The 27,490-nt window shown below is 38.3% G+C and overlaps 1 protein-coding gene across 1 annotated transcript; it reads left to right on the top strand.

The window, feature by feature from the left end:
• Positions 1–26,959, top strand: CLCA4 (chloride channel accessory 4). Its single transcript, XM_007115970.3, has 14 exons — positions 1–159; positions 3,066–3,206; positions 3,347–3,494; positions 6,847–6,955; positions 8,924–9,101; positions 9,442–9,660; positions 11,723–11,950; positions 15,682–15,859; positions 17,128–17,234; positions 19,999–20,214; positions 20,803–21,070; positions 24,585–24,755; positions 25,699–25,935; positions 26,516–26,959. The coding sequence occupies exons 1-14, from the start codon at positions 1–3 to the stop codon at positions 26,956–26,958; spliced, it is 2,802 nt and encodes a 933-aa protein (XP_007116032.2). The 3' UTR covers position 26,959.
• The last annotated feature ends 531 nt before the right edge of the window (positions 26,960–27,490 follow it).

Raw genomic sequence — 27,490 nt, 5'->3', positions numbered from 1 at the left:
ATGGAGTTACTCAGAAATTTTTTCTTCCTCTTGGCCCTATACCTGCTGCAGGGATCCAATACTTCCTTTGTTCGGCTGGATAACAATGGCTATGAGGGCATTATCATTGCTATAGACCCTGCTGTGCCAGAAGATGAAACACTAATTGAACAGATAAAGGTAAGAAAGAAATGGGATTTCTTCTGTTTGAATTGATGAGAAAAAATATACAGTTGTTAATAATTGCAGTGGAAACTTCTCAGCACTCTAGGAAGTTCAAAAGCAGCATGGTGAAGTAAAAAACAATGCTGCAATGGGCAGGGGAAATTGAAGGTTCTAGACAGCATTCTACCCTGTCTCACCATAAGACCAAAGACAAGCCATGGGGTCTCCCTGATCCTGTTTCTTAATCTGTAAATTAGCAACTGGCCTTATCTGTTCTTTTTTTTGGATGCAAGTTTACTTTTATTTCAGATATACTATAACGTTTTCTGAATATTTAGCATATTTCCAGGCCTACATGCAACTCATTAATGTCTCTCAAACACAGTTTGCAGGGTGGTCCTCAGCACACAACTTCACTGCAGTACATCTTTACTGCTTAAATTCAGCCTCAGAAAATGTCTGGAGTACAGGGAATGTTTATAGTCCCCGTGCCATTTATTTTGACAAACACAATCTCTTTTCATACTGCAGGAGGGAAAGAAAAGGGGATCAAAGAAAGAGAATCTTTGTTTTAAGTCCGTTGCTATCAAATGTTATGAACCGAAAGGGGAAATTATCTCCCATCTTTCTGGTGAGAAGCAGCAGCAGGGTGAACTGAACTGGGAAGACAATCGCTTGGACTCGTCTGTTCTTTAAACAGTTATTTACTGAATGCTTGCTTATGGCATGCCAGGAGAGAGAGCAGTGAAATTTTTTAAAGCTCCCGATCTCCTGCAGTATATATTCTTTTCAGATGATATAGATAATAAAAACATGTCAATGTAGAGCAAGCCAATGGTAGTAAATTGTTATGCAGTAAAATAAATCAGCAAAGGGGGATAGGCAGTGTTGGTGGGACTGGGGTAGGGAGAGAATGTGGGTTACTGTTTCATGCAGGGTAGTCAGAGAAGGTCTCACTGTTGATGTGACATCTGGGCAGAGGCCTGGAAGAGCCAGGTGAAAACCTGGGGGAGGGAACAGCAGGTGCAGTGGCTTGGAGGTGACAGCATGTCTGATGTGACCAAGGAAACAACTGTGAATGAGCAGGAAGAAGGGTGGGGGAGAGCTGAAGGTGGAGAGGTAGCAGGGCCCAGACCATCGGAAAGATTTGGGCTTTTACTCTGAGTGAAATCAGAATCCATAGAAGAAGAGAGGTGTGTTCTCTTGCGCTTGTTCTGGAGTCACTCTGTCGGCAGTTTGAGGAAACACTGTAGAGGGCTTTCCTTTGTCCCTTATCTTGTATAAGCTCTGTTGCAGCATAGAGGTACAGAGGGACACTGGGTCGGGAGCTGGTGCAAGTGAGAAGTGCTGGTGACTCGGAACAGGGATATTGTGGTAGAGATCATTAATGTGGTGTGATTCTGAACATGTTCTTTATCTGTGAGGTTATCATAGGCAAATTTGCTGATGGTTTAGATGTGTGGGGTAGGGGAGGGGAGGAGGTAAAAATAGAAGTCACAGAAGGCTTCAAGGGTGAGAAGTAATGTTGAATAGGAGCAGGGATATTGTGGTAGAGATCATTACTGTGGTGTGATTCTGGACAAATTCTAAGAGTGTCATAGAGAAATTTGTTGATAGGTGTGTGGAGTAGAGGAGGGGTGGAGGGAAAGTAGGAGTCATAAAAAAAACTTCATGGGTTTTGGCCTGAACACTTGGAAAAATATAATTATCATCAATTGAGAAGTAACCTCCAACCTACTTTGGTAGCTCTCTAAAGCCGTTTTCCTAACAAGAGCCGGTCATCTGGGTCTCAGTTCTCTGCACTCTGGCTTCTGGCTGATCCCTGCCCTGAGCCTTGTCAGTTTAATGATCTCTTCAATACACTAAGAGCACACTAGACCATCTTCCAGAGAACAGGAAAAAATGTCCTGAAATTCCTGAAGAAGAATAATTTTATTGTGGTCTTAATGTTAGGTCAGGAAGAATTGAGAGGAGGATCTACTTAGACATAAACAATACTGTAGACTGTGGTGTTGCCAGCAACATGAAGAGGTTGACGTCGTCATCCAGCACCGAGTATTCCTCAGCTATTCAGTGGATTTGATCATGCAGAATAGAGTACCAAAGAACATTTCATCCAACTATTTCCTCCACTAGATAATAAGCTCTTCGGAGGAACTATTTCTCCTATTAATCATAACATTTTGAGGTTCAGGATACTAAACAATATAAGATGATATTATTTTCAACTTGATGGCAGAGCAAGAAGCTCTGCCTATGATCAAAAAGCTCTGCCTCTCCTATGAATTTTTCCACTACTCCACTCGCTGTGCTCCCAACCCAGCTGCCTCTCCTGGGAGGAGAGAATAGAGTGAAAACCTCTTCTATAGGCCATCGCCATAAACTGTTTTCCTCAGCTTGCATCAGGTAAGGCTGTTCCCTACTAGGAATTATAATAGTAATGATATCAGTTGAGTTTTATGACTGCCTATGTGTACTTTATAACTCATTTCATGTTTGTGGCAACCTTAAAGATAGGTTGTAATAGTATATTAAGGAGACAAAGAGACTGAGATTCAAAGCAGTCATATAAACTAGCCAAGGTCTAAGCCAGAGTATTAAGCTAGTATTGGAACCAAGTCTAGATGCTTCCAAAGTCCATGCCCTTTATCATATTAAACAATTCCTTTTAATGCCAAACATAAGTATTAGCCTTTTGATGTAGGATTATAGAAGACTGAAAGCTGTTAAATGTGCAGAATTCAGCCACAGTTTTGGACTGACAGGTGACAGATTTCAAATGTTGAATCAGAAACCCTACTCACCAGTCAGTTGCTTTTTGTATTAATGACTAAAGGTGAGAATTGCCTGTGATGAATGCCTGTTCATTTAGTCTACTCTCCCTTGGCCATCCTCACTTCTCTTTTTTCCTATGATAATAGGACATGGTGACTGCAGCATCTACTTATCTGTTTGAAGCCACAGAAAAAAGATTTTTTTTCAAAAATGTATCAATATTAATTCCAGAGAAATGGAAGAATATCACTCAGTACAAGAGGCCAAAGCATGAAAGTTACAAACATGTAAGACTCAAAAATTGTCTCTTAAAAATATTTTCTCTGCTGCTTGTCAATTTTGACCTAAATTAATCATTTCAGAGTTTTTCACACAAATGTTATCATTCCTATTCTGATGTTTTAAACACCTTTTTAAACATTTTCAGGCTGATGTTTTAGTCTCACCACCTACCCTCCCAGGTAGAGATGAGCCATACACCAAGCAGTTCACAGCCTGTGGAGAAAAAGGAGAATACATTCACTTCACCCACGACTTTGTACTTGGAAAAAAACAAAATGAATTTGGACCATCAGGTAGGAATTTGGGTTAAAACAAATATTTTGCCATGATTCCAACACGCAGTTTATATCCATGTTCAGTGTACAAGCCTTGGAGCCAGAGTCCCTAGGGTCAAATCCTGACTCCCCTACAGCTATGGGTGACCTTGGACAAGCGACCCAGCCTCTCTGTGCTTATTTCCTAAAAAATGGTGAATAGAGGAGCTCCTACCTTATAGAAATGTTGGGAATATTAAACTAGATCATCCTTGTAATTGTACTCAGTATGGTCTCTACAGAAATTTGAACATGGGATGGCCATAGTAAATGTTTTGCTTTAGGAAAACTTTTTAGGTTTTAATTTTTCAGTTCTCCACTGCTGGATATTAATCAATCACCTGCCACCTCCATGGAAGGCAGATGCGTGGCAAGCTGAAAACGGCCAAGATGACAGTTCCTGGTCAAGAGAAAACGCTCACAGGCTGTTAGTTGCTGATACTATTATTCAATCCATTCTTTGAACCCGATGAACTTGTCTATAAGTGATCATTTTTACCTATGAAAATGGCAATTTCATCTGGTTCAATCTAAGAGTTAAGATCATTGTTTCAAATGAACTAAAGCACGATATTTTTCAGACGAAAATGAAAATTATTGTCAAAGGAGAGTCCAACTCATACGTCACTACTCAATGAAAGCCTTCCTGAATCTGCACACCCCAGAACCACTTCTTCCTCTTCCACTGCCCCTTCAGCGAACATTTATTAAGTCTCTTATCTCTGTCAAACAGTCAGCTAGTCATAGTCCTCAACATTGCCTGGACCCAATCTTAAAAGCTCCATCATCCTATCCCATCCCAATCTTACCTCTCCCCCATACTTTAGTCTGATCATGCTTGTTGTACTTGGCACCTTTAATCCTTTGTGCCCTTCTAGATATACTTTCTTTTCTACCTGACATATCCAGCAAAGTCAGTCATGTCAGCTACAAGTATAAATAGCACAACTCCCTCACCATTCTTAGCCTTATGTTTTATTCAACTTGCCAATTCTCTGTACTGAATTGCCAGTCATTTTTTTTGACTCTTGTTAATATGTTTCCAAGATTGTGAAAGAAAATTATAAACCTAATTGGTATCCTAAAAAAAAACACATTTTCCAAGCTCAGTGAAGTCCTCAAATCTACTCAGCAATGATTGGACTTGCCTTCTCTCCTCTCCCTTTCTCATTCCCCATAGCAGCTGTTCTAAACTTCTACCACTTTTCTTAAGATCACTAGCCAGTGTTTTCCACTTCATAAGTTAACGGATGCCTTGATTGAGAAAACAGAGGTCCCTACCTTCTTCCACTCTACTTCCAAACTCATGTCCACCTTCATTTCCCTCCACTTCCATCTGTCTTAGAAGAGGAAGATTTTCTTCAGTTTCTAAAGCCAATGCCCCTACCGGAGTTCTTCTTCTTTTCCCATGCCCCTCACTTCAGCCCTTATCCCATAACTGACAGTTGCCCCCCTTTCCTTCTTAGACAAGTGTTTCTGCCATAATGTGATACATGTGTTTGTGGGAAAACTCACATTCTGCAAAACAATGCCTTAAAAACAACAAGGCTTTGGGGGGAAATAAGATTAAGAAGAAACTCCTCAAAATCTATGCAATTTGTAATAAAAATGATAACAAAAACAATAGGTCCCAGGAAAGATCTTTTGGACCATCCAAGCAGCAGTTCAGTGTGGCTGCAAGCTGCCTCCACAGAAGATATTAAAAGTACATACACACACACACACACACACACACACACACACACACACACACACACAAGCAGAAATGCTGTTGGAAGTGAGAACAGGGCTAGTAGGAACTGAGACAATGATTGAGATAGGAATGGAATTCTAAGTCAGAGGTGTTGCTTTTTTAATAAAAATTATATAAATTAAGATGTACAACATGATGATTTGCTATACATGTACATAGTGAAATGATTACTACAGTTGAGCTAATTAACATATCATCTCCTCACATAGTTACCTTTTTGTATGTGTGGTCAGAGCACCTGAATTCTCTTCTTTCAGCAAACTGAGGAGGGCATGGGGGCCAGGCAACCAGTCATGAGCTAAAAAGAAAGCCAGTCTGAGAGTGGACTCTTCTAAAAAAAGGAACCACAGGTGCAGGCATATTTAAATTTTCTTAAAATTCACCAAATTCCTATCACTGTAGCTGATATGAGAGCTTTTTCCTCCCACACTGCAGGATGTATATAATTCATGTTCACTCATTTGGCCCCATTTGCCTAGGAACCTAAAAACAGTGTTTTCAAACTTTAATGTGTAGAGGAATAATTTAGGGCTCTTGTTAATAAGCAGATTCTGAGTCAATAGGTCTAGAGTAGACGCAAGATTCTGAATTTCTTGTCAGCTCTCATGTGATGCTGACACTGCTGGTGCAAGGAACACATTTTGAGTAGCAAGGACTTAAAGAAGAAACATGACTTCTTCATAATACTGACACTGTCCTCCAATTTTCAGATCTCACGAGGTAATCTGAGTTAGAGGAACACACATTGTAGTGGACCAGAGTATATTTCCAGCTTCCACTTCTCCATATCTATTTCCGCTGAAGTTTTTCCTAATATTGCTAAAACAAAAAATGTACTTATTTTTTCATCCTGCATTCCAAGGATGAAATTCTTTATTCTTCTATTCACCCTGAAATTCTTAGGGAAGAAAAATTTTAATTCTGACTCCCTCTCTCTAACCTTATCCTAGTCAAGGATTATATCTTACTCATATGTATATTTCCTAGAATCTAGTATAGTGCTGAATATATATAATTAAAAATAATTATTTTCATTTCATTAATGCTTATACATGCTAAGTACTATAAATTAATCACCTCATTTAGACACCCGCCCAAATTATATTTTGTCTATAGCAGTGTTTGTCAATCTTTTTCTTTCATTACCAATCCCCTACGGAGCATATATAGACATTTTTAAACTAATTGTACCTTCATGAAATTTTAATACCACAGATGTGTTATACATATGTTTATGTTGTTGGTAGGAGTGAGTTTTGTAGAGCCAAAAACCACTGTAATATCTAAGACTTTTTGCCCCCCAAGAACCAAAACTCAAAGTTCAATCTGTTCTGCCCATGGCATACACATAATAAATGTTTCGTTGACTTAACAAATGTGGAATAAAAAATAATATGCTAAAAACTATATAATTAATAAAATGAAATGTAATTCAGTATGCTTTTTTATAAACAAAAATATAAATGTTAGTTATTTAAAGCCTAAACATTCTGGATTTTTAAAATTTTTCTTAAAATATATGAGGGATGGATTATGTCACTTGAAATATAATCATGTATTTGAAATATTTTCCCACAGGTAGACTATTTGTCCATGAGTGGGCCCATCTCCGCTGGGGAGTGTTTGATGAGTACAATGATGCTGAGCCTTTCTACAGCGTTAACACAAAGAAAATTGAAGCAACAAGGTATGACTATTTAAACTGTCTTAAATTACTGCAGGCAGTAACTTCTCATTTTCCTTAGACTGATTTCTTTCAAAAGCCTTTCTTTCATTTTTGTCCCAATGCAGGTAACAGATGTTATATCACAAAACAGTGCTTTTTGGTTTTTTAAGAAAATGTATCTCAAAGAAGCTGGTTGTCCATTTATTTATTTATTTATTTAAAAAACTTATTTATTTATTTGGTTGTGCTGGGTCTTAGCTGCGGCAGGCGGGCTCCTTAGCTGCATCTTGCTGGCTCCTTAGTTGTGGCAGGCAAACTCTTAGCTGCGGCATGCATGTGGGATCTAGTTACCTGACAAGGGTTGGAACCCAGGGACCCTGCATTGGGAACACGGAGTCTTAACCACTGTGCCACCAGGGAAGTCCTGAAGCTGGTTGTTCATTTAAAATACACATAACTTCAAGAGCATTTGGTAGTCAAGTTGACATATTTTTATACCTCTCTACCATAGCTGCCAGAACTCATTTTTGCTGAAGTTAGTGCTCTCTGTAAAGGGTTGTACTATGTGCTAGGAGGTCAAAATTATTTACTCTACAAAAGAATGAAAAAAATAAGTAGTGGTAAATGCGGCTGAGTAGGAAATCAACCAGCTTCAAAGAGCCACACAGAAATTTCCTGGGATTTATAACGTTCATGTTAAAATACAAATCTAACATCACAGTTAATAATAGACAATCCTCTTGATTCTGAGATCAAGAGAGCAGAATGGGTGGGGTAATCAATGTAAAATTGGGCATCAGCAGCTTAATCAATCTTAGATGCCCTGCTGGGGGTGGGGACTTATCAAAAATGTACAAATTTCAGTGAAGGTCCTTCCTCAGCACCATAGCACCAGGTTTTAGGATGAGTATATATATTTTTTTATTCGGTACGCGGGCCTCTCACTGTTATGGCCTCTCCCATTGCGGAGCACAGGCTCTAGACACGCAGGCTCAGCGGCCATGGCTCACGGGCCCAGCCGCTCCGCGGCATGTGGGATCCTCCCAGACCGGGGCACGAACCCGCATCCCCTGCATCGGCAGGCGGACTCTCAACCACTGCGCCACCAGGGAGGCCCTAGGACGAGTATTTTAAAGACTATTATGTGATTACATTTGTTTATATCATATTCCCCTAAATGTCTAAGTCTATGCATAATATTCATCATGGTTGTTAACATAGATAACACCATTATGTTTGCTGAGTTTTGGGGCAATAGAGGCACAGACATATTTAGAAGACTCCCTAAATTACTAAATAAAATCTAGTCTTTGCTTCTTTAATTTGAACTGGAATATACTGAAAAGATGAGCTACATTCACATTCCAGAATATTTGTTACAATCACTACCACTTATGGCAAATTCCATGCAATAAAACATATGTCTAAAATCCCTCTACTATTCTTTACTGTCCTTGGCAGTATCCCAGTCTTTCCTTCTAGCCATATTTCACTTTGGATAAAAATATTCCTTGAATAATCAAAATACTTGTAGCTATGCGACATTTCATTCTCTTGAAGATAATTTCTTTGAATAAGAAATATACAAACAGCCTCAGGCTAAAGTGGTACCAAGAGTAAATGATTTCATAAGATGACTTTTCCAGATGCCTGCAGTGCATTTACCATCACAAGGCTAGTAGGAGAGATGTTTGGAAAAGGAGAGCCTACAGCCACTAGTATAAGTATAATTCCAGAAGAGAACTCACCCTTCACATAGACAGGAGATCCTACTTAAAATTTCCCTTAAAAATTTCTTGAAAAACAGATAAGTGCTCTGGTAGGAACCCTGAAACTTTGCTGTCAAAATAGGATGTATGTGGTATTCAAATAAGAATAAAAACCTTGATAAAGATCATTATTGAAAACCTTGATAAGAAGACCACTTAAGGTTTTATAAAAATTTTAATGATTAGGTTGCCTCAAAGACTAACTGTCACACATTTTCAGGTGTTCCACAGGCATTACTGGTATAAACAGAGTGTATAAGTGTCAAGGAAACAGCTGTGTAACTAATAAATGCAAAATTGATTCCAAGACAAAACTGTATCAAAAAGATTGTCAGTTCTTCCCTGATAAATATCAAACTGAAAAGACATCCATAATGTTTATGCAAGGTATTGGATCTGTAAGTATATCAATCATTACTTCAGACTGTATATTTATAATCAGAGGACTTGTCATCATGTTTATAAAATATCTGTTCAGGGATTAGATGTATTATTATAGAGTTCTTTGAACATTGGCTGGCACATAGTAAGCACTCATCTAGTGTCACCTATTATTATTATTGAAAATCTGCCTTACTATTATATGTTTCCTCCCTGAATCATATTTCAATCAATAAACAACATTTTTAGAGAAGAGGTTTTTAATACTTATCAGATTTGTAGTTGAGTTTTGAAATGCATCATATAAAACAAAATGCATCATATATAAAATTTCTTTTCATTTTGTTAACCTTTTAGGTCGCTGAATTTTGTAATGAAAAAAACCATAACCGTGAAGCTCCAAGTGTACAAAACAAAATGTGCAATTTCAGAAGCACATGGGAGGTGATCAGCAATTCTGAGGATTTTAGAAACACAGTGGTTATGGTGGCACCACCCCCTCCGCCTGTCTTCTCATTGCTAAAGATCAGTGAAAGAATCGTTTGCTTTGTCCTTGATAAGTCTGGAAGCATGGCAGTAAGTTCATACACCCATTTTTCCTGGATGTAGGGACAGGGCAGTGACTGAATGCTTAAGAACACTCTGACTGCTACGTGCACCTGGATTCTTCTAAACTGCACGGTGGCATAAGTACCATCACTTCCTGTGATCTTGACCTCAAGAGGGGCAATGAACATTATAATGAAAGAGAAGGATGGCAATAGAGTTAGAAGGACCTAATCCAAGAATCTCTGTTTTTTTTCCAGAAAATGGAGAGTTTATGGAGGAGGACTTTTAGGTCCTTTAGTAAAGCTTTTGTTAGAAGATCAGAACTAGAGACTGAAATATGTAAAAGTTTCCTAACCTTGCTCCCTCTATCTACTGTAAATACTTGACAGGCATGAGGAGAGAGTGAAAGATCAACCAGGAGAATTCTTAACATGGCTTTATCTTATTTGCATCACCTATATGAATGACCTCCTTATGCTCAAAGACACAGACAAAAAGCATCACCATAAAGAAGATAGGTCCAGATTCAGCCATTCATTCCTTCTACCCTCATTAAGTGAATGGTACTAGGCATTGTACAAGGCTTTAGGAATAGAGATCCATATCCTTGAACAGTTCATAGTTGAAGAGACAAAATTCTCTCTCTTCTGCATCACTGAGTTAACTCATACTTACCTTACCCTTCAAAATTTGATGTAGGTACCCACTTTGTCCAGGACGTGGGCTGGTCTTCCAGGCTGGGCTAAGGGCCCTTCAGCAGATCTTCCACAATGACCTGTACAAACCTCTTTTACTATATATTATATTGAAATTACACATTTCTCTCCTACTATACTGTGAACTCCTCTAGGACTTGAAATCATGTTCTCTAGGAACCAGGTCCCCTAGGACTTGAAGCAGTCTTATTCATCTTTGTATCCCTTTTGTCTAGAATAGGGCTTATCACATGTAGGCACTCAATAAATAATTGTTGAAATGAATGGACTACAAATGAGCAGATGTAATGTGATAAGGTACCCAGAAGGATGGCACATTTGAGGCAGAACAGAGCATGCTGAAGATCAGGAATAATGTATTCAACAAATGGGGGTTGGGTGGTAGTGGAAAGGGCAGAGGATGATACAGCTGGGTGAAATAATCCACAATAGCACAGGGTTTCTGAAAGAGCATCAGAGTGGTAGATACCAGCACACAGAAGTGTTCTAGGAAGTGTCGCTGGGGAGAGATGAGGTTCTTAATTGGAAGAAGATGAGCAGCCTCCCCTACACAGGGTGCAGGCAGAGTCACGCTTAAAGGTAAAGCAAAGTGGTAGAGAAAACCTGCTAAGATGGGGATGTAGAAAAAGTTCTTCACCATGATTTGGTTCCGGGGAGTTCAGAGGGAAATTTGGGCATGTGTTAGGAAGAAGTACCACAGGTCAATTGGTATTGAGGGACTGAAAAAAGACAAACGCATGGAAAGGTATATATCCTGGGTATTCACCTAGGAAATAAGGATATGAGTCCTAACGGGTTACCAACGAACCAATTCCAGTTAATCCCTAGTGGAAATGTGGTGGGGAGAGGTTAGGAGCAGAAGAGGAAATGGGTGGGGTAGGAATGGGGTCTCTCAGAATTTAGAGTAAGTTTCATCTTTTGGGTAGTCTGGTGGCCAGTGGATGGAGAGATTTCAGTTTCTAGCTGGAGTCCATGATAGTCTGGTTTGAAACTGTGGGACCTGGGGAGTAGTTTCATCTTGATACAACTGGAACAGAGGATCCCAGGAGTAATTAAGCAGTCTCTAAGATGTCATCACCCCCCCAGTTCCAGCCCAATGCCCACCCTACTCTACACCTCTAATTTAGGTTCTTAGAAGCCAAGAATCAGCTCTGGTTAAAAGCCTGGGTTCCTTACTATACTATACATATGTATTACATAATAAAACTGTATTTTTTAATTTTATCAATTGAAAAAATTGTTTTCTTTAATAACATCAACTACTATTGACATAAAATCTTTAAAAACAAATTCTATTCACTCATTTTATGTGATCTGCTATTATTTTCCAGTCAAAAATTACTTGGTTGTTTTTCCTAACCTTTTTTATTCAGAATTCTAATCGCCTAAATCGAATGAATCAAGCAGCAAAACATTTCCTGCTGCAGACCGTTGAAAATGGATCCTGGGTGGGGATGGTGCACTTTGATAGTACTGCCTACATCAAAAGTAATCTAATCCAAATAATAAGCAGCAATGAAAGAAGAAAGATCTTGAAGAGTTTACCTACAGTTGCTAGTGGAGGAACTTCCATCTGCAGTGGAATTCAATCAGGACTTGAGGTGAAAATTGTTCTTCAAATATAGTTTGTTTATAATTAGGACATTTTTATGTTAAGTGCTGCTTCACATATTTGCTCCCTAATTTTAACATAACTAATTCTAAGAAGCAGAGAACTAATCACATAGAAAAAAATCACTTGTCCATATTTTAATGGATCAGTAAATCAATGAGTAAAGTAATGGGTAAATAAATGACTATTAAAATTCCACTGGAGTATAAGCCCAATGAAGTCAGAGACTTTGTCTTATTACCATGCAGTAGTCAATGCTCAATTAATGTTAATTAAATAAATAAGAGTTCTTGAGCAGCAAGAGTCATCAAATTTTAAGGCAAAGAAGCAAGTCAGATGGTATGATTCCACTTCAGGCCAATCTTCATTTTAGTTTCTGTGACGTTCAGTTAGGGAGACTAATGTTTATCTGTCAAAGTTCCAGATGTAGCAGGAACTGTTAGTCATACTTAGGGTAAGGAATACTGGTCAGAACATGAGTTTTGACATCAGAGTACTGGCTCTGCTACTTACAAGCCATGTGATCTAGGCAAAGTTTTCAGTCTCTTTGGATTCTCAATGCCTTATCTATAAAATATAGGAAAATAAGAATGCCTATCTCATAGGATTATTATGAGCAAAATGATACATGTTCATACCTAGAACAATATTTATTATATTACATAGTGAACATATAATTCACAATTATTATTATGAATCTTATTTTTATACAAATGGTCATCTTGAGCTCACAATTAATATCATTTGTGTCATTTTCCTGCTTAGAAATCCTGTCCCCTCACAGTCTATAAAATTAAGTCTGAATTTCTCAATCTGATGTTATTTAAAAGCTTTTCAGCCTCTGATAAACCTGCCCTCACTTCTCTCGCCAGTTTTTTCTCAGTTCTCCCTTCCCAATGCTCTATGCTCCAACCAACTTACTGTACACATTGTTCTCCAAGCCCACTATGTACTAACAGCCTCCATATATTTGCCCATGTAATTCCTCTGCCTAAAATGCTTCTTTTCCATCTTTGCATGTTAAAATTGTACCAATTCTTCAAAATCCTTGCTCCTTTATGTAGCTTTTCCTCCTACTCCCAACTCTATTGAATATCCCTCTTTTATAAATAGAATAGCATTTTAGCATAGCTTTCTAACATGAAGTCTGGGTTCAAACTCCAATGATCACTTATTAGCTTTCTGACCCTAAGCATGACTCTTCACCTCACTAGCCTTCAATTACCTCATCAATAGGGTAATGAAAGCTAGCACGTAGGATTGTTCATGTTTAATTTATTCAACATATTGTAGGGAGCTGGGAGTAAACATAAAATATTTTAATTAATTCAACACATATTTATTTATGTAAGAAGCAAATCTTGCATGTTAATTCAGTGGGGAACAGATAATATATAGATAAATCAATCAATTAATTTTTTAAAAAACAATAATTGAAGGTTGTGGAGATAGTGTTGTGAAGGGACCAAACAAAGGTAATGTGAGTAAGTAACAGGGAAAAGAGGGGCACAGCCTACCTTAGGTAGAGAGGCCATTGAGGCACTTTCTGAAGGGTGATGTTTAAGCTAAGATTTTTTTTTTTTTTTTTTTTTTTTTTTTTGCGGTATGTGGGCCTCTCACTGTTGTGGCCTCTCCTGTTGCGGAGCGCAGGCTCCGGACGCGCAGGCTTAGCGGCCATGGCTCACGGACCCAGCCGCTCCGCGGCATGCGGGATCTTCCCGGACCGGGGCACGAACCCGCGTCCCCTGCATCGGCAGGCAGACTCTCAACCACTGCGCCACCAGGAAAGCCCTAAGCTAAGATTTGAAGGATGAGAAGGAGCCAGTGGTTCAGGCGGAAAGAAAAGGGCAAAGTCCCTTGCGAAAGAGGTGAAAAGAACTAAATTATTCTAAGAAATGATAGAAGCTATTGCACTGGAATTTGGCAAATGAAGGGGTATGAAATATGATTGCCAGGTAGACAATGGTTAGATCCTTCAAACCCTCAAAAAATATAAGAGGTTTGTATTTTAAACACAACAGAAGGCTTTCAAGTATCAGAGACTGATAATTAATTCATGTTTTAGGAAGATGACTCTGGTTGCCCAATTTAAAATAAAATGTAGGGAGTAAGAGTGGTAGTAGGGTAGTAATCTAGGGACAGGTTGGGAGTTCAGAGTTGGATTAAATTACACAATGTGTAAAACACATTTAACACTTAGCAAATTTCAGTAAATGGTAGCACTATAATATTGTTTCTCTTTACTGAATATATTAGTTGTGTTTTTGTCACTCTTCTCTATATTTCCTCAGCTTATCACCCAAATCTCAATAAATTTCTTTAAATTTAATTCTTTCCATGAATGCAAAAACCATGTAGTTCCTGCTGAATCCCCAGAAACCAGTACAGTGAATAACACACTGCAAGTGTTCAGTGAATAAACTAATACAAGAAAGGGAGATGTGAAGGACAGAGAACTCTGCTTAATGTCTGAAACTTCATTTGCTCTCAAATGTGTAGGGGGAATGTCGTGGGGATGCTGTATAAATGCTATAATGTATCAACGCATTTCCTATATTTTAGTTTGGTTCCTGCACATCACACCATATTTCACATATATTATAAAACGTATATAATAGTCATTCTTTGCCTCAAAACATGCAAAATTTGAAATAAGACTGGTCCCTTTGTCCCCTGACACCAGCATTATTAAGAATTTCTACATTCTAAACCCTCCTTTGTAAATCTACACACACCTCCACTGCCAAGTTCATGAAAGCCACTGATAACCTGTCATTTTTTCCCTCTTGGACTGGACTCAATTTCTCAAAATGGTGTCAAGAAGCCATTACCAATAAAGCTGTCAAAGATGAAATACGGTTGCTATCCTGGGATAAATTCTCTTTATCCTTTCTTACAGGTGTCTAGATTCAAAACTCTCAGTTGGTTCAAGCCACAAATAGAACACAATCTCAATAAGTCATGTATTCTCTTACACCACCAATATGCTTAGTTTTGTGCTTGTGACTATTAGAGGTAAAATCAAAATTATATATATATATATTTTTTATTTGTTTTTGCGGTACGCGGGCCTCTCACTGTTGTGGCCTCTCCTGTTGCGGAGCACAGGCTCCGGATGCGCAGGCTCAGCAGCCATGGCTCACGTGCCTAGCCGCTTCGCGGCATGTGCGATCTTCCCGGACCGGGGCACGAACCCGTGTCCCCTGCATCGGCAGGCAGACTCTCAACCACTGCGCCGCCAGGGAAGCCCCCATATCTTTTCTTTATAAGCATACTGAGGGTTCCCTAATTTGGAGTAATTAACTTTTTCAAAAATGTTGAGGTAAACTCAATGCATCTAGCTGCATATACAACAGACTTGATACATCGAAGGCCTGTCAGAGGACACGCTGGTCAAAGAAAACAGAAAAATATTTAATGCCACATTCTGCCATTATATTTTTGGTGTCTAGTTGTCCTGAGTTCCCCAGACTGAGATGTCATAGTCATTTAACCCAAGTAGGATTTTCCACACCCCTGCTCCCACACAACTTAATCTGAGCAAACATTCCCTACAGCAGGTGGACAGAAAATAAAGTCATGTTTAAGTTCCCCTAGCAGTTGTTGACTGCAGATCCTATGATTTTAAAAAAGAAGCTATCTCCTCTTTTCTGCACACTTTATTTTCGATGTCCTTTTGACCTAGGAACACCTGTAATAATGCTCTGATTCTATTTGTAGGCAATTAGAAACGCTTACTTCCAAACAGATGGATCTGAAATAGTGCTACTGACTGATGGGGAGGATAGCTCTGCAAAGACCTGTATTGATAAAGTGAAACAAAGTGGGGCCATCATTCATCTTATTGCTCTGGGACCAAATGCCGATCAAGCAGTCATAGAGATGAGCAAAGTAACAGGTAAAATATGACATACATTCTAGTCCTTTGATAACAATGCATAAATGTAGAGGCTGACAGACAACTTCTCTTAAGCTCCTGCTGTGCAGGTGCTGTGCTAGGAGCCTGGGACCAGAGTTAAACCAGACCTGATCTCAAGGTGCTCACAGTCATGCTGGCTGGAGAGACAAATAAAACTAATAATCAGATAGCATAATCAGATAACATTCTTCCGTAACAGGAGACATACATAGGAGTCAAGCACTATGTGACCAGAGGGAGCCATTGATTCTCCCAGGGCTGAATAGAGTCAGGGAAAGAAGGCATGAGAGATGAGGTGACTTTTGAGCTTGGCCTTGAACAAGATGTTGGAAAGATGTTTACTGGAGGAAAAGGGGATGAGAGGGAAAAAAATCATGTTGGGATGACAGTGCAAGGCACGTTGCAAGACAGTGGGAAATACATGAGACCAGAGTCTAGACTGGAGGTTAAGGAATGGCTCAGGCTGCATAAATATAATAACAAGGTTTCTGATTAAATATACAAAAGCTATTATCTTAGATACAGAGACATGTAATGAAAATGGACTACATGTTTTCAGTGTCTTCGTAAACATAGTAGAGAACACAATTTGTAACATTATGAATATCAATTATTGCACTGAATTGACCTCTAATGTTACCAAATATATACTTGCTCTTTAATGCTTAATTGTACAAACTCCCATCATTTCAAAGTACTTTTACGGCCATTGTAAAATATTTCTGTCCCAAGTATTCCCCCCAAAGTAGTGCCTTTTTTGGACTTGTCTCTATTGTTTACCATTTTTTTATCTCCTCATTGCTAACTATTGTCAGAATATCTCAATATGAAAGCTCTTTAACTTTTCTAATTTTCTGATTCTGACCCACTCTGGCTGGAAAACCTGAAAGCTTACATTGTTAGAACTGTATCTTAAATGATAATTAAAGTGAATAATTCTCCTAAAAGGTTATGTGAACTCTGTGAGCTTTAGTACATGAAATTGTAACATCTTTCATATTCTTTGATTATTTCATGCATTTAAGCCAGGAAGATTTCTATAAGTGGGGTTTAAAGGTAGCTTACCTCCCAGTTATGACATTTTTAAGTTAACATTTCAGAGTTAAGCATTACACCTATCTGATTTTGGTCTATTTTAACAATACAAACTGAAACTATGGCTTTGTTTACCCGATATCTAATTAATCACTAAAATGTGAAAATATTATTTTCTGGAAAGCAACCGAGTTAATGTATTTACACCTTAGGAGGAGAACATCTTTTTGCTACAGATGAAGCCCAGAACAATGGCCTCATTGATGCTTTCGCGGCCCTTGCATCAGGAAACACCGATGCCTCCCAGAAGTCTCTTCAGGTCAGAGTTCCCAGTCCTTGGGTTTTTATGTCTGCATTTAGCCATAACCAAGAAAAATAATTTGGTTGTTATAAGTTTTGAGTTCTATATCTTTCTCAAATAAAATTTTAATTTAAAAAATCAATCTGAAATAGAAATTATCCTTTAGATATGACCAAATTAAGTATTGAAGTAGTGAAATAGCAGGTGTATTTTTTTTCCTTTTCCCATGGGGTTTGGTCAAGGGATAACATCAAAACCTAATGCTGTTAAATTTACCACCAAAAATAGACTTTGTCCAATAGTATAGCATCTGTTTTTCTATGAATGCATTAAAAAAACCTCCTGCTTCCAAGATTTACCCAACCTTCACTGCTATGAAATATATTTAACTTAGATAAATGAACTCAAGAATGTGGTTAGGAAATGGAAGGATTACATCTTGGAAATAAATTTGTCAGGAGAAAGAGAGTGAATAATCAGAGCATATCTACAAGTCTAGGGCTTCACTTACCTCTTAAAGCACTTTTTTCACTGTCTTTTTATGTTATTCACCTCTCTTCTCTTTGTTTGCCTCAACTCCATTTCTCTTCTGTGTTTCAATAACACCACCACTTTCTGTTACTTACATTTAAAAACTTGGAGTAAATTGATTCTTCTTTGTTCATACCCTACGAAAAATGTTAACAGAGCCTGTTTCCTTCAAAATATAATTTACAAAATTCTGTTTCTCTCCACATCCATTCCCACAAAGTCTATATCATGTCACTTTATGCCAAGTCATCCATCTTCCATCTTCCAATTCACCTCATTGCCTACTTTAAAACTTGACATATTCATCTAAACCTATTTTCCTCTACTCTCCAACAATTAGGAGGACAGAAGTATAGGATGTAAGGTTAGGATAATATTGCAGATTGGTTTGGAGATCTGGTTTGCAGTTCAGCCTGAACCCAAATTAAAAACTGGTCTGGGGCTTCCCTGGTGGCGCAGTGGTTGCGCGTCCGCCTGCCGATGCAGGGGAACCGGGTTCGCGCCCCGGTCTGGGAGGATCCCACATGCCACGGAGCGGCTGGGCCCGTGAGCCATGGCCGCTGGGCCTGCACGTCCGGAGCCTGTGCTCCGCAACGGGAGAGGCCGCAGCAGGGGGAGGCCCGCATACCCAAAAAAAAAAAAAAAAAAAACTGGTCTGATATCTAGCTTGGCAGTGTACAAAGAATAAACTGAAGGAGAATAAAACTCGTTTAGGAGGGTTTCAGTCTTGTTGACAGAGAATGATGACACAATTGTCTAAAATTGACAAATAAGGTGAGAGAACTAATTTTGAGGATAAAATTTTATGCTTGTTCTGTGTGGATGATGGTATATCAGAGTGGAATATACCAAAAGAACTTTAAAATATAAGAGCAGAAATTGGGAAATCAGCTGCAAATGAGACATTTGCATGCAGGAGGTGCTCAAGGGGATGGACTTTTTAAACAGTATGAAAGGGGGAGGAGTAAAGTTTTGTTCCCCTCACTTGAAATGCCTATAGGTTCTTAAATAGAGAAATAACAAAAAGAAAACAAATTTTTGAAAGGTTAATCTGGATTGACATACATGATGGGTAAATCTTGGGAGAAAATAGTGACAAGGTAGAGGTATGCTATCTGAGTGGATGGAAACTTGGATTTGGACGGTGGAGCTGGAATACAGAGAAAAGGTTGCATCCCTCTCTTTAATTCGTTATTTTGCCATAATACTACTATGTAGGCAAGGCCTTATAACCTTCCTAGACTTTCCTGATGGGGAGGCTTAAAAAGTTATTTACATTCAAATTTAACTCAATAATATTTTGTCCACTCAAAGACAGGTCCATTTAACATAGGACTAAGATATTTGTCATGGCCATTGTGTTTCAATGGTAGAATTCATATCCTTCTACCAGTGTTGGTGTGAAGGTATCTGTGGTTTAGGACTGTGATGGAGTAGAAGTGAGATTTCCCATCATTCCTGAAATGACACATATGAAGGAAGCACCTTCTTGGTCAGTGGATAAACTCTCCTTGACTGAGAGTTGTCCACAAAGACTTGAAAAACTTTCCTTTAAGCCCCTCTTAGAGAAAGGTCCTATCTTTCACTTCTTCTCTCCTCAGGATTTCATCCTTCATAGACATCAGTTTCCCCTCTTTCCACTCTTGTTGGGCATGATTACTGTCCAATGTTAATGCTCTATAGTGTGTGAAAAATTATTTCAAGATTTCACATCAGAAAAATATCCCTAAATGTTTGTCTCATTATTTGCTAGTTCTGATTTTCTCTCTTGAACTCCACCACTTACTGTGTCTCCTCTACTCAAACACTCTAGCCACCAGCATTATTTTATTTTAGGTTATCAAGAAAATGGTAAACTGAGGGCAACACACACACACACACACACACACACACACACACACACACAGCTAATCTTCTCAGAGGTAGGTGTACCCTTTAATGCTAAATCCTAGGGTGGGTGTTTGCCAAAACAACTGGGAAAATAATAACAGGGCCGTATCTCCAGCTGTAAACCCCATTCTCCTGCTCTAATGCTTTTATTATACCCTGTGCTGTCCTCAGTCCCTATATTTCCACACTTTCTGACTGACAACAGTCACATCCCAATCAGCTTTCAGAGAGATCACAAGCCTAAGGTGGTATGCCATATTTAAGTTTGTTCTCAGGGCAGAAATTTAAAAATATGTAAAAAAGAAAAAAGCATAAAATTACTCTCTTCTCCAGTCATTAATTTTTTGATATATTTAAACAGCTTGAAAGTAAGGGATTAAAACTCGACAGTAATGGCTGGATGAACGGCACTGTAATAATCGATAGCACTGTGGGAAAGGACACATTCTTTCTCATCACATGGAACCAACAGCTTCCTGTTATTTCTCTCTTGGATCCCACTGGAAAATCAGTGGGAAATTTCTCAGTGGATTCAGCTTCCAAAATGGCCTATCTCAGTATTCCAGGAACTGCAAAGGTAAACAACTTTTGGACTTCCTCGCAAATTTATTTTACAGGTGAAAATACATTGTTTAATATCATAAATATGGGTGCCAATACTTGTATCATTTCAAAATTAAGATAAAATAGAATGTACTTTCTATGCCTGTATGGTCCTGAAACTTTTGGTGATAGGAAAAAGAAAGAACTTATGCATTAGGAGGAAGGAAGAGAAGGGAAAAAATTAGGTAGGCTAAGAATAACTTTGAGGAGGCAATGTAGTAAGAGTCTGTGCAGCTTGCTGTGTAGTTAGCTACAGAGTCATTTCTTAGTACTACCAGATCATAGAATCTGTGGACTTTGAGATCAAAGGGTAAGGTCAAGGCAAACTTTCCAAAGCTTATTTTTACCGAGATTTCATAAATTTTGGACACCAGGAATGACAATAGTCAGGATGTCCTATCCAAACTGCCTCAATTCTCATCATTTTACCCTCAAAACCCTCAAAACTCTCAAAACCCTGTTTATTCTGCAACACACTTATACAATTTATTTTAGAGTTAGATAATGGAAACAGAAAATAACTTGCTCTTGGACACTTACTCCATTTCCATTGAATTTTTAGGTGGGTGCTTGGACTTACAGTCTTCAAGCAAAAAGAAACTCAGAGACATTAACTATAACAGTAAATTCTCAAGCGGCAAATTCTTCTGTGCCTCCAATCACGGTGAATGCTAAAATGAATAAAGACACAAACAGCTTCCCCAGCCCAATGATTGTTTATGCAGAAATTCTACAAGGGTATATACCCATTCTTGGAGCCAATGTGACTGCTTTCATTGAATCGAATACTGGGAAAATAGAAGTTTTGGAACTTTTGGATAACGGTGCAGGTAATTCACAGGTTTCTCTGAACAAGCCTATATTTTCATAACTCAGGATATGTGTGGGGCAGAGAGATAGGCACCAGAAGAACTGATGCAGATTTTGGAAGAACAGCTGGACCAGCATGAAATTCTATCCAGGTAACATCTACAAAGTGATTTGCAAGTGTCTTACACATGGTAAACACTCAATGCATTTTATTTACTGTCATTATTGTTTGTCATCTAGACAACCAATGTTTACCAACAGATAGGAAAGTCTCATTGGAGAGATTGAGGACTGAATGAAGAATTCTGAATAAGTGTTTCTTAGGGGCATATAATCAAGAAAGGCTGGTGAGAGACTGTGAAACTCAAGCAGTAGTATGGAATTAAGTAGAATTTGGGCCCTTGGCAGGGAGAGGGTGACAGGCAAGAGTAATTCCCAACAGCTAGATAAAAGTTCACATATACTCTCGGGAACTGAGGCACAAGGGAAGGCAGATCTGCCATAACAGAGGAGGGAACATCACTGGAGCATCATCAGATACCAGATCTGACTGGGAGAAAACAAAATAGAGTGTTGGTCATGCTCTATCTCCTTGGTCTATGTGGGTGAGTGGTACTTAAAGACCTTTTTCCCAGACTCTGAATTATTCTGGGAACTGAAACTTCTTTTGAGAGGTCATTTAGTAAAGAAATTACTGCATCAGTAAACTTCTAAATTGTCAGGATTTTCTATCAACTTCTTTTCAATGTAATTAAATCAGTCAATTTATAATCCTACCATCAACTAGGGTTGGCCCTGTGAAAAATTTAGAAGGCAAAATTGTTCCTTGGTTCACCTCAGTGTCTTCATCTAATAGGACAATATTTTCCTAAACTGTCTGGTGACTCGTTCCTTTTCCCCAACCCCTTCCATGCTACATTAAAACTCGTGTATCTTGTTTCATTTCTCAGATGAAACCCAATGACTACTTAACTAATTGGGAACACCTTTACCTAAGAAGGTATTGGTGATTAACAATGACTTACAGCAGGGGATCTCAAACTTCAGCATGAAAGGGAATCACCTGAAGGGCTTGTTAAAACAGAATATGAATGTTGGAGCCTTCCCTAGGAGTGCAAATTAAGAAATTTGCATTCCTAATATGATCCAGAGAAATGCAGATGCTGTTGGTCCAAGGACCTCATTTTAAGAACCTCTCTCCTAGAGTCATAACCTCCCTGAGAAATGTGATTGCAATTTAACAAATAACTCTAGTACCGGTGATATGAAGAAATATCCTTATGATACAGTATTCCTGAGCTCCCCCAAATGTTTATTCTAATAGTAGATGGGTTTTCCACTGTTAGACCAGAAAGTTAATGCATCATAGTGTAAGAGGTAAGGATTAAAAATAAAAAGGAGAGCCTAGAGAGAAACCCACGCACATATGGTCACCTTATCTTTGACAAAGGAGGCAATAATATACAATGGAGAAAGGACAGCCTCTTCAATAAGTGGTGCTGGGAAACTGGACAGCTACATGTAAAAGAATATTAGAATACTTCCTAACACCATATACAAAAATAAACTCAAAATGGATTAAAGACCTAAATGTAAGGCCAGACACTATAAAACTCTTAGAGGAAAACATAGGACTACTGCACTTAAAAGAATATAACATCTATTAATTTTAACCAATTGATAAGAAGCAACTGACACGATTTCATTTGTGTCAACATTCATTTGTTCATTTATTCAGCAAATATTCACTGAGCATTCACAATGTGCTAGGCACAGTGGGGACACAAAAAAGGAGTAGACTGGCAAAAATGCATTAACTATATCATATGATATAGTCCATAGCAGATGCATATACAAAGTGATATGGGAAGACATCATTTTATTAATTATCATTTACTTAGTCATTTTCCATTAAAGTTATGTACAGTTTTCACTATTATAAATAATTCTATGATGAATATCTTCGTATAAAGAGACTTGGGGGCACATTTTTTGGTATTTAAGATGGTTTCTTTAGAAAGATTCCCAGATGTGGATTTACTAGGGTTTAGGTTATAAATCTTTAAAGTTCTTGTTGCATACTACCAATATGCTAATGGACATGTTTTACCAATTCTATTTTCATCAGCTGAGAAAATGTTCACTTAACCCACTAACTTCAAAAGTGAAAAACAGCCTTCAAAAATGTGTTTGACTACAAATAGAACTACCATATGACCCAGCAATCCCACTACTGGGCATATGCCCTGAGAAAACCATAATTCAAAAAGAGTCATGTACCAAAATGTTCATTGCAGCTCTATTTACGATAGCCAGGACATGGAAGCAACCTAAGTGTCCATCGACAGATGAATGGATAAAGAAGATGTGGCACATATATACAATGGAATATTACTCAGCCATAAAAAGAAACAAAATTGAGTTATTTGTAGTGAGGTGGATGGACCTAGAGTCTGTCATACAGAGTGAAGTAAGTCAGAAAGAGAAAAACAAATACCGTATGCTAACACATATATATGGAATCTAAAGGAAAAAAAATGGTTCTGAAAAACCTAGGAGCAGGACAGGAATAAAGATGCAGATGTAGAGAATGGACTAGAGGACACAGGCAGGGGGAAGGGTAAGCTGGGATGAAGTGAGAGAGTAGCATGGACATATATACACTACCAAATGTAAAACAGATAGCTAGTGGGAAGCAGTCGCATAGCACAGGGAGATCAACTCGGTGCTTTGTGACCACCTAGAGGGGTGGGATAGGGAGGATGGGAGGGAGGCACAAGAGGGAAGGGATATGGGACATATGTATACATATAGCTGATTCACTTTTTTATATAGTGGAAACTAACACAACATTGTAAAGCAATTATACTCCAATAAAGATGTAAAAAAAATCTTTTAAAATTTATAAATTAGCTAAGGAAATCTTGACATAAAAAAATAAAATAAAAATAAAAAGGAGTGGGGCTTCCCTGGTGGCACAGTGGTTGAGAGTCCGCCTGCCGATGCAGGGGACATGGGTTCGTGCCCTGGTCCGGGAAGATCCCACATGCTGCAGAAAGCTGGGCCCTTGAGCCATGGCCGCTGGGCCTGCGCGTCCGGAGCCTTTGCTCCGCAATGGGAGAGGCCACAGCAGTGAGAGGCCCGCGTACCGCAAAATAAATAAATAAATAAAAGAAATTAAAAAAATAAAAAGGAGTGCTTGAATATAAGTCAAAATAGGTAATTTGTAGGTGACTGGAGTGATAATTAAATCTTATGCAAAGACAATTTTTCTTTAGTGGGGATCCTTGTGTGTATACACACACACACACACACACACACACACACACACACACACAAAGTAACACAAGGATATCAATTCAACACGATACTAGTTGGCAGAGCAAAATGGAAATATTCCCCAAGGGGTCAATCACAGAATAGGGAGCCCAATCAAGCCAATATGCTTATAAAGCCCATATGCTTGGTTTAGAAAATGCATAAATTTCTCTTTTTCTTTACAATAGTAATTTATTCCTTCACTTCTATAATAAGGTGCTGATTCTTTTAAGAATGATGGCGTCTACTCCAGATATTTTACAACGTATAAAGAAAATGGCAGATATAGCTTGAAAGTACGGGCTCATGGAGGAGAAAATGCTGTCACGCGAAACTTAAGGCACCCACTGAATAGAGCTGCATATATACCAGGCTGGGTAGTGGATGGTGAGTACCTCATAATATTATTCAAGCCGTCACTGAAACCCAGTGACGGCTTGAATAATTGTGAGTTGATATGATTAAGGCTGCAAATATTTTACAACTTCAGTGTATAGCTTTTCCTATCTCTGGAATGAAGTTCTCAGTCATACTACAGTGTGCCTCCAAATTAACGTAAGGTTTGGTACAGTGTCTGGCATCTTGATAAATGTCACCCATTATTATAGTAGTTTGGAGCATCTTACCTATATCAACAATAATATGCCACATTTTCAGTTCAGGATGAAGCAAATAGGCTAATAGGTTATGTAACTAAGTACAAACCAGTGGTAGAATTTATCATTCCGATTACATATGCTGTTAAAAGATATGTGAGTAAACATTTATTTGGAAAGTTTTTACTGAGTCAAAAGGAAAAATGTGTAGAGGAAGGTGATGATAAGGATTAAAAATGCATTTTTGTTAGCTTTCCTTTGTTTTGTCGCTTGTGAATTTTAGGGGCTTTCTGTTGGCAACTGGAATATAACCCGAAGTATTATTCCCTAACACTTGCAACAGGGAGGAAGTAAGGAACCTGGCACAAGTGGTTGGGAGGGAACCAGTAGTAATTCCCCAGATTTATTCCCATCTTGAAGATAATTTGAGAAATAAAGCATTTCCTTTTTTTTTAAGGCATATGTTGAATTATATAACAATATTCCCATTCAGTGCAGCCTTAATGCCAAAGCAATTTATTTATCCAGTTCTACCCTACAATACTCTGGTCAGGATACTAATGAAAGAATTCTTCCACCAATTGCATGCTTATGACTTTGTCACCAAAATTAGTAAAATGTAACTGTGTATATGGGAAAAAAAGGGAAAGATGTGGGATAGGAAATACAATTTGTTGAGTTCTGAAAATATTAGTGCAGATTTGCCCATTAAATACCAGGAATTTTTAATGCAGGGAACATTGAAGGGAATCCACCAAGACCTGAAATTGATGAGAACACTCAGACAAACTTGGAGAGTTTCACCAGAACAGCATCTGGAGGTGCATTTGTGGTTTCAAATGTTCCAAGTCTTTCCTCCGTGACTGACGTCTTCCCACCAAGTCAAATCACAGACCTTGAGGCCACATCAGATGACGATGAGATCAGTCTAACATGGACAGCACCAGGAGATGATTTTGATGTCGGAAAAGGTAAGGACGAAGTGTTATGTAGTGTTGATTAAGTGAAAGTTGCTTGTTGCAAAAGCAAAGGTGTAAGGTTGTGTCAGAGGAAAACAATTTATAATTAATAGCTCAGCAAAGTATTAATTTTACAGTCTCATTTTTGAATCATCAAATGTGAAGTATTTTAATCTGCTATCACTTTTCATAAAGAAGGTAGCATTTGGCAGAGTTTAAAAATCAGAATTCAGCTTTTATGGAAAAATAAATAAGGCTCTGGATATGAGTATAAGCTTGGCATGACTAAATGACATCTTTGAGGAGAATGAATAAAAAGAAATTTAGGGCTTCCCTGGTGTCGCAGTGGTTGGGAGTCCGCCTGCCGATGCAGGGGACGCGGGTTTGTGCCCCGGTACGCGAGGATACCACATGCCGCGGAGTGGCTGGGCCGGTGAGCCATGGCCGCTGGGCCTGAGCGTCCGGAGCCTGTGCTCCGCAATGGGAGAGGCCACAGCGGTGAGAGGCCCGCGTACAGCAAAAAAAGAAAAAAAAAGAAATTTAATATGGTATGGTCTAGTTTCTAAACTATATGTAACTTTTTTTTTCTTAGTTCGAAAGTATATCATAAGAATAAGCGGAAGTATCCTGGATCTAAGGGATAATTTTGATAATGCTCTGCAAGTAAACACTACTGATCTGTTACCAAAAGAGGCCAACTCCAAGGAAACCTTTACATTCAAACGAGGAAATATCTCAGAAGAAAATGCAACCCACATATTCATTGCCATTCAAAGTGTGGATAAAAGCAATTTGACATCAAAGGTATCTAACATTGCACAAGCAGCTTTGTTTGTTCCTCAAGCAGATTACATGCCTGATGAAATTCCTCCAGGTTCTAGTCCTGATAAAAATCCCCCTAAGTCCAGACTCAGCATTTCTATTTTGGTGGTGTTAGTGGTTGGCGCTGTGATAACTGTCAGTCTGATTTTAAGTATCACCATTTGTGTCTTAAGCAGGAAAAGAAATTCTAGCAGACCTAGAACAGGGTTTTAAAAAACATCAACAACAAAAGTAAAGGATGTTTCTGAATTTTTAAATTTATCATGTGTGATCATGAACTCATACAAATAATTTTAAGAGTTTTAGAAGGGATAGTTTGACTACATATAAACATGAAGAGGTGTCTGAAAAATTGTGAATCAATATTAAATTAAATAATTTTATTTATTCATTGTTTTATCACAAAAGGTGATAAAGATCCTTTTTCACATTCATACCTGGTTGTATATTATCTGACACAAAAGTTCTCTATAAAAATTCAAATTTCATCAAGAAGTTAAAACTGTCTGTTGGAGTGGTCAAAATGCAAGGGTAAGAAGGCAAATAAACAATATTTGAGAAAAATGAATTTGGTCTCAGTATTTTTCAGTATAAATTGATTTTATTGTATTCACTGAAGGTCTTCAGTTATATACTACTATATACAATATAAATAAGGACATGTTTACTGCACTTCATTGATATGGAAGATAATATTAAAGAAGGTAGGGAAGAGGAAATAAGTGGGAAACACCTGATAAATGGG

Source organism: Physeter macrocephalus, chromosome 4 (genome assembly GCF_002837175.3).
Source record: "Physeter macrocephalus isolate SW-GA chromosome 4, ASM283717v5, whole genome shotgun sequence".
In the NCBI taxonomy this organism is placed as follows: Eukaryota; Metazoa; Chordata; class Mammalia; order Artiodactyla; family Physeteridae; genus Physeter; species Physeter macrocephalus.
This window is presented reverse-complemented; position numbering and strand designations above follow the sequence as displayed.